This window comes from Symphalangus syndactylus, chromosome 2 (assembly GCF_028878055.3).
Source record: "Symphalangus syndactylus isolate Jambi chromosome 2, NHGRI_mSymSyn1-v2.1_pri, whole genome shotgun sequence".
Classification (NCBI taxonomy): domain Eukaryota; kingdom Metazoa; phylum Chordata; class Mammalia; order Primates; family Hylobatidae; genus Symphalangus; species Symphalangus syndactylus.
In genome coordinates this window covers 12,660,279-12,668,085 of record NC_072424.2, presented here as the reverse complement: position 1 = coordinate 12,668,085, position 7,807 = coordinate 12,660,279, and the positions used below count along the sequence as shown (strand labels likewise).

Here is a 7,807-nt window from a genome sequence, read left to right as displayed (position 1 = left end):
CCCAGCCTGCTGGGGCGTTACTCTGTCTGGAGCTGGCAGGGCGGGGGGTGCGACTCACTCACCGTCCTGGCCTACTGCCGCACAGGGTGTCGTGTGAGACTCTGGCTTCGACCCGGCTTCCCACATTGACTCTGGGAAGGCACCTAGAACATCTACAAACTCAAAGCTGAACTTCCCCCAGCACATCAGGAACAGCTGGATCTGTTAAAAAGTAGGAATGAAGTTTGGGAACAGATTTCCAAGGCCTTTCTATAGGGCTCCGCATTTGCACATGAACCTTTTTTTTTTTTTTTAAGATGGAGTTTTGCTCTTGTTGCCCAGGCTGGAGGGCAGTGGCACAATCTTAGTTCACTGCAACTTCCGCCTCCTGAGTTCAAGCAATTCTCCTGCCTCAGCCTCCCAAGTAGCTGGGATTAGAGGCACCCTCCACCACATCTGGCTAATTCTATATTTTTAGTAGAGATGGGGTTTCACCATGTTGGTCAGGCTGGTCTTGAACTCCTGATCCGCCCACCTCGGCCTCCCACAGTGCTGGGATTACAGGCGTGAGCCAACGTGCCTGGCCACATGAACCTCTTCTAAGTAAATACTGACCTCCCAGCCCCTCAGATTCCTGGGAGATCAGATGGTCTGTTTAATGCTGCAGTTGTATCTTTGAAGGAAAGCCTTATGCCAGCTTCTGTTCACTCCCATCTAGCCACTGAGCCATAGAATGATTAACATAATTATTGTCCTTAACAGAAACTGCAGTCCCGTGGGAGGGTGAGCAGAAGAAATGACGTGTGACATCCCTGGGCTTCACTTTCTTGAGCTGGGTAATTACAGATCTTACCTTCTGTCCCACCAATACCTTCAGAACCAGGGTTTCTCCACAGTCCCTTTCCAACTGGCTTTTGCCTACTCAGCCCTCATGTTCTCAGGAATCTCCAGCCCAACTGCCAAAGCAAGCCCAGGCTCCCGACTCACGCAATGGTCGAGGACACTGCACCTGCTGCTTTGCTCATCTCCCGCCCCTGCACGAGCTCCCTGCCTTCCTGATCCCAAACAGAACCATCTTTAACCATGCCCTGGCCCACTCCATCTGAAACAAGGCTACACCAGAACTGTCGATAGCCTCACATCCTCTTCAAAAGGTGGCTTCGGGTTGTGTGGGGATGAAAGGACACACGTGTGGTGTTTACTAGCATGTAGACATTTAGTGAACCTTTGTCCCTGATTCTGTCCCCCACCCCCTAAGGCTCTGAAAAGGAACCTATCTTCCCTGCCCTGCAACACGGTGTTGTTCCTCCTCCTTCAACGTGTGCTTCTGAGGCCCACACATCCTGCCCATGCTTGTCTGCCTACAGCTTGGACTTCTCCTCCTTCCTCACTTCCGGGCTTGTCTTGCTTCTCCAGTCTCTTCACCATGCATGAGGGCATTCCTGATCGCACTCCAGCTATAGGGGACCCCATTCCTGCAATCCAGCAGTTTCCAAACATGGGTGCACACTGGAGGCACCTGGAGAGCATCTAACACCTGCTGCTTGGGCTTTATTCTAGAAACCAATTCAGGGGAATCTCTAGGGGTGGGGCCTGAGCAATTTCATTTTAGAAGCACATCACGTGGTTCTAATGTACAGCCAGGTTCTTAGTTCATGGGCTAATCTATTTCACTTTGGTACTATGGTGAAAACGTGTATGAAACAGTGCTTGCCCAATTATTTTCCTTAATATTCTGAGACAAGTGGTCACTTCATGGAACCATCACCATAATCCAGTTTTAGAACAGTTCTCAAAGAATTTCTGTATAAAGATTTGGAGAACAATTATCACTGAATTCTAACCTCTCAACTAGTGTGAATCTCATATGAGGTGGCTGATGAATTTCATTAGTCTAGGTCTAAGTGCTTATGCTCATCCATCCCTTTTAATTTTGTTCTGGTTCTGCCACTCACTAGCTATGCGACCCTGAGAAATCATTTCACTTCGAGTCTGTTTCCTCACCAGAAAAATGGAACGACAGGAATGTCCACTCCTCAGGGTTGTCATGAGGAATGGAGATCAGAAACGTGGAACCCAAATGCCTTTCAGCCAGATCTTTCAAGGAGACAGAGGCATGTGGGCAGAGCCTTCCCACCACAAGCCCACATGCTACTAAGAGACAAGTCTGGGTTTCAGTCAACTTAGCCTAAATTTCAGGCTGAGTTGGGAATGAAGTTTGGGAACTTTGCGAATGAACTGGGAATGAAGTTTGGGAACAGATTTCCAAAGCCCTTCTACAGGGCACTGCATTTGCACATGAACCTCTTCTCAGTAAATACTGACCTCTCCAGCCCCTCAGATTCCTGGGAGATCAGATTGTTTGACTGTCTAACACTGCAGTTGCATCTTTGAGGGAAAGCAAGTCTCTCTATATTTGAACTACAATTGTTCATAGCTCACAAGCAAGAACTTCACGGTCCTTTTTATAGAATGAATAAACCTACTTTATATAGAGAAAATTTTCTGATTCATAGCAGGTTTGTGGGTTATCACAGGTGGGCATACCTGTCTCCTCCCTGAACACAGCTTTGCACTTGAAATGACACATAGTAACCATACACTCAGGTAGCCAGTGTGGTTTATTTGATTTCCTTCCTGCTGGGTACAGGAAGCTCTAACAGGGATAGGGTTTAAGCTGGCTTCCACAGAGGGCGGTCACGTGCACGTGGGCCTGAGGCCAGCCCCAGGTCAGGTCCTGATCCCCGGTCCTCAGGTGCTTCCACTCAGGCTTGAGGCAGGAGTCTGTTGGCAGCAGCTCCCAAGAGGCCTTGCCCATGCCCGGCTCTGTCCAGAACCAGCCCAGCCCAGGAAGGCTGCATGGGGCAAGCACTAAGTGGCTGACTCAGCAGCAGCCATGGGGCTGGAGAGCCTTCCTGATGCCAGTGGCCAGGGCTTGTGGCGTGGGGCTCTCTGCAGTGCAGCTTACAGGAAGGCCCTGGGCGGCCAGCGCGCGAGCCGTAGTGGGGCCGATGGCTGCAAACTATAAAGACAGAAGAGAAAACAGGGCTTCAGCACACCAGCAGGGGCTGGGGCAGCAGGCGGCTGGATGTGTGCAGGGGCCATCAGCCAGCCTTGCGGTTGGACGTTATTGCTCATGTGACGTGTTTATAAAAATGACAACACTGCCCAATTCGAGCCCAGCTTCTGAGCGTGCAAAATACCTCTGCATCCACGCTCTCATCACAGTCTCTCTGCCACTCTGAGCAACAGCACGCTGTTCCCAGGCTCAAGTGAGGGCAGGGACATGAAGGCCCCAGGCTGGTGATCACCATCATGGCTGCGTCAGTACAGTCCTTCCTCAGAGGCTCTAGCTGAAGACAGTTCTGCTTCGGGTGTCGGGGGCTCTGGGTCTGATCAAGGGGAGGACGGTGTGGCAGGGGCAGTGACTGAATCCCCAGGAAAGTAGAGCCATCAAGGTCAGGGCTCTGCGGCCACAGCGTTGGGATTTAAATCCCAGCTCCACAGGACAATGACCTTGGCCCGTGGCCCATCCTCTCTGGCCTCCATCTCCTCATCCGTAAAACCGAAAAGATAACAGGACTCTTCACTGGGCTGCTGTGAGGATTAAATGAGGTGACAGGTGTGAACCACTTGGCCTGGCCCAGAGATAAGCTCGATGACCGTCATGGGCTGCTGCCTATGTTGTCGTGATCCTTCCAATCAGCCAATCCGGGGCACTGGCCTCATCCACAGGACACCTCTCTCTGAACAAGCACCACAGGCTTGATGGTTCTGTGCAGAGCCTCGCCTGGGATGGAGCACTGCTTCTGTCCCGGCTCTGCCCCCTGCTAGCTGTTATTAGTGCAAGTCCCTTAGCCTCTCTGATCCTCACCTATAAAAGGGGCACAGTTACCCTGGCCTCAGAGGGCTAGTGTGGGGGTTAAATGAGAGAAGGTCCTCATCCCCCACTCTCCTCTGCATTGAGACTGTGGACCCCAAACCTGTTTGGGAGCAAGTGAGCATCCAACACTGGCAGCCCCTGCCCAGCACTCTGCTTCATCCTACCTCCCAGCAAGTGAGCAGCAGGCCAGGTGGTAGTGGAGGTAACAAGCCACCTGTACCTCTGCATAACCTAGGATGCTGCGGGACTGAGGCTCCTTCCTCCGGCTGAGTCAGAATGAGGGGAGGGAGGCCACTGTCCTGCAGAGGCCCCGCTCCCGCCCCACCCACAGTACTGCCTTGCTAAGCACCCATTGCTTAGGAAACTCCCTGAGGATAAAATAAAGTTGGATCCCTACCTCACACAACACACAAAAATCAATTCAAAACAGATCAAATACCTAAGTTCAGAGCTAAAACTACACAACTCCTAGAAGGAAACATACGAGTAAATCTTCAAAACACTGAATTAAAACAACAGTAAATTAATGGTTTCTTGGATACAACACCCAAAGCACAAGTAACAAAAGAAAAAACCAATAAATTGAACTTTATCAAAAAGTAAAAAGACAACTCGCAGAATGGGAGAAAATTTTTACAAATCATATGTCTGATAAAAAATTTGTATTTAGAGGCCAGGCATGGTAGCTCATGCCTATAATCCCAGCACTTTTGGGAGGCCGAGGTGGGCAGATTACCTGAGGTCAGGAGTTCAAGACCAGCCTCGCCAACATGGTGAAACCCCGTCTGTACTAAAAATACATATAGTAATCCCAGCTACTTGGGAGGCTGAGGCAGGAGCATTGCTTGAACCCGGGAGGCGGAGGTTGCAGTGAGCTGAGATCGTGCCACTGCACTCCAACCTGGGCAACGAGAGCAAAACTCCGTCTCAAAAAAAAAAAAAAAATTGTATTCAGAGGCCAGGTGCAGTGGCTCACGCCTGTAATACCAACAGTTTGGCAGGCCGAGGTGGGCAGATCACCTGAGGTCAGGAGTTCAAGACCAGCCTGGCCAACATGGTGAAACCCCCATCTCTACTAAAAATACAAAAATTAGCCAGGCATGGTGGTGTGTACCTGTAATCCCAGCTACTCATGAGGCTGAGGTAGGAGAATAGCTTGAACCCCGGAGGTGGAGGTTGCAGTGAGCTGAGATTGTGTCACTGCACTCCAGCCTGGGCAACAGAGCGAGACACCATCTCAAAAAAAAAAAAAAAATTGTATTCAGAATAAGGAATTCTGGCAATTTAACAATAAAAAGACAAATAACCTGGGTTAAAAGTAGGCAAAGGATCTGAATAGATATTTCTTTAAAGAAGATATAAAAATGACCAACAAACACATAAAAAGATGCTCAACACTGTTAGTCATTAGGGAAATCTAAATCAAATACATGCTGAGAAACCACTTCAAACCCACAAGGATGGCCATAATCAGAGACAGAAAAATAAGGACATCGAGGATATGGAGAAATTGGAACCCTTATACATTGCTAGTGACAATGCAAAATGGCAGAACCACTTTGGAAAATAGCAGTAATTCGACCAAATGTTAAACAAAGTTACCATCGATCTAATAAATCTACTCCTAGATATATACCCAAGAGAAATGAAAACATATGTCCACACGGAAAATTGTACTTGAATGTTCAGCATTATTTAATAGCCAGAAAGTGGAAAACAATCCAAATGTCCATTAACTAGTGAATGGGTAAATAAAATGGTCCTCAGCATGTACTATTATTTGGCAATAAAAAGGGATGAAGTACTGGTACCTGCTACAACATGGATGAACCTTGAAAACACTATGCTAGTGAAAAGAGTCAGTTACAAAAGACCACATACTGTATGATTCTATTAATATGAGATGTCCGGAATAGGTAAACCCATGGAGATGAAAAGCAGTTGAGTAGTTGCCAAGGAGTGGGAGGAATGAGGGAATGAGGGGTGGCTGCGAATGGGTACCGGGTTTCTCTTTGGGGTGATGATATGTCCTGGAACTAGACAGTGGTGATGGTTGCATAAATCTGTGACTATCATAAAAATCATGTTAAAGTTTACATATTGCATATTGGTCTGGGCGCGGTGGCTCACAACTGTAATCCCTACATTTTGGGAGGCCCAGGTGGGAAGATTACTTGAGGCCAGGAGTTTGAGATCAGCCTGGGCAACATAATGAGACCCCATCTCTAAAAAAAAAAAAAAATTTTTTTTAAGTTTACGTATTAAAATCATAAAAAGTAAATTTTATGGTTTGTGAATTACATCTCAATAAAGCTATTTAAAAATTTTAAAAAAAGAAACTCCCTGAGACTGGGAACCAGCAAATGGCAAACATAACTGTAGTCCTAGAGCAGGGTTATCAATAGTTTGGTGAAACGGCAGCTTTTTCACAGGAGCCTTTCACTCCTCTGTGTCCATGAATGTTCACACGATAGTGCCCCACAGAGCAGTAGTCTTCCCCAGGCTAGGTGAGGGGGGCCCAGCATCAATGTTCTTTCTCCATCCCTGGCACAAACTGGACGTGAGTGCACCAGCCTGGCTGTGGGGGCAACAGCCACGTTCACAGCCTGGCTCTGCCACTGTGGCTAGTGACCACTAGGTGTGAAGATACCCACCTCACAGGCTGCAAGGGCATTTTCCTGTACATAGGAAATTCAGTTGCTGCCATTAGTGTGGTGGTGGTGGTTATGAATCTGCTGACCTACTGCTTTGGAGTGACATCTCTGTGGCATTTATAGACAAGTGTATGGTCTTCCCAAGTCAATGATAAGTAGCAAGTTCAGGTCGGAAGTCACCCCCTTTGATCTTTTGTGGTGCGCCTGCATGTTGTGCAATGCTGTACAAACAGTGGGCCCTACAGGGACTCCCGGGGAGGGAGGACACTAGCAAATCTAAGGCCGAGCTGAGACAGAAAAGCCTAACTACCAACTCACGGGCTAGGACTGTGTCCTCTATGAACCTTGAAAGCACCTCACTATCCAGCGCCAAGTCCCAGTGTCGAGGGACGACTCACACCCCACACACAGTGCCTTCGTGGCCCCCAAGCAGTCCACAGTCACTGTGAGCAAGGCCAGTTCTGTCACTTTGTCCTCCCCAGCAATGGCAGAGGTGTTAACTACTGGCAGGCAGGGTAATCAATCACTGTAGTAAGAGGCGAGGGGGCTACTGAGAGCTCCTCAGAGTGGGGAGGGCTGCAGAAATGGGTGTGACAGATGCAGGATAGGCACACGCACTCAGTCCCCAGCTGCCACGGGTATGGACAGTGCAGGCAGCAGTCTATTCAGAAAGGCCTGAGTTTTTCGTTCAGATGCTGAGTATCCATTTGTGCTTTTAAACATGCTTGCTTTGAAAGAAGATACAGTATAAATCTTTAGTTCTTCCTCTAGGCAAACACTAAGAAGCCTGGGGAAAACTGTGTTAGGCTTATACCACCAGGCATCTCACAGCATTGCGTGACTCGGGGGTGGGTGAGGTGGGGTGGAGGTGGGGACTCCTCCTACAGGCCCAGGAGAGAGGCAGCATGACACAGAGGGACAAGAACCAGAGCAGGACCAGCTCCGTGACCCATCCTGACCTGCAATATAACGTCAGCCCTCACTATGGACCAGTTGCCATGCTAACCACTTTATGGGTCCTATCTCTTTAATCTTTCTTTTTCTTTCTTTTTTTCTTTTATAGGGCGGGTATGGAGTTTCACTCTTGTCACCCAGGCTGGAGTGCAGGGGCGTGATCTCGGCTCACTGCAACCTCAGTCTCTGGGGTTCAAGCAATTCTCCTGTCTCAGCCTCCCATGTAGCTGGGATTAAAGGCGCATGCCACCATGCCCGGCTAATTTTTATATTTTTAGTAAAGACGGGGTTTTCATCATATTGGACAGGCTGGTCTGGAACTCCTGACCTCAGGTGA

At 48.7% G+C, this 7,807-nt stretch overlaps 1 protein-coding gene across 13 annotated transcripts in view; it reads right to left on the bottom strand.

Annotated features, from left to right (window-relative positions):
- Positions 1-7,807, bottom strand: part of UROS (uroporphyrinogen III synthase) — a 41,649-nt gene that overhangs the window by 498 nt on the left and 33,344 nt on the right. For 7 of the 13 annotated variants that reach the window (XM_063616839.1, XM_055245953.2, XM_063616834.1 and 4 more), the window contains one exon: positions 2,583-3,001. In XM_063616839.1, coding sequence (XP_063472909.1) covers positions 2,864-3,001 — 138 coding nt within the window. In that variant the 3' untranslated portion in view covers positions 2,583-2,863. Of the gene's footprint in view, positions 1-62; positions 202-2,582; positions 3,002-3,290; positions 3,372-5,533; positions 6,088-7,807 lie in introns of those variants that run through there. The other 6 variants (XM_063616831.1, XM_055245961.2, XM_063616843.1 and 3 more) reach the window with 3 other exon arrangements.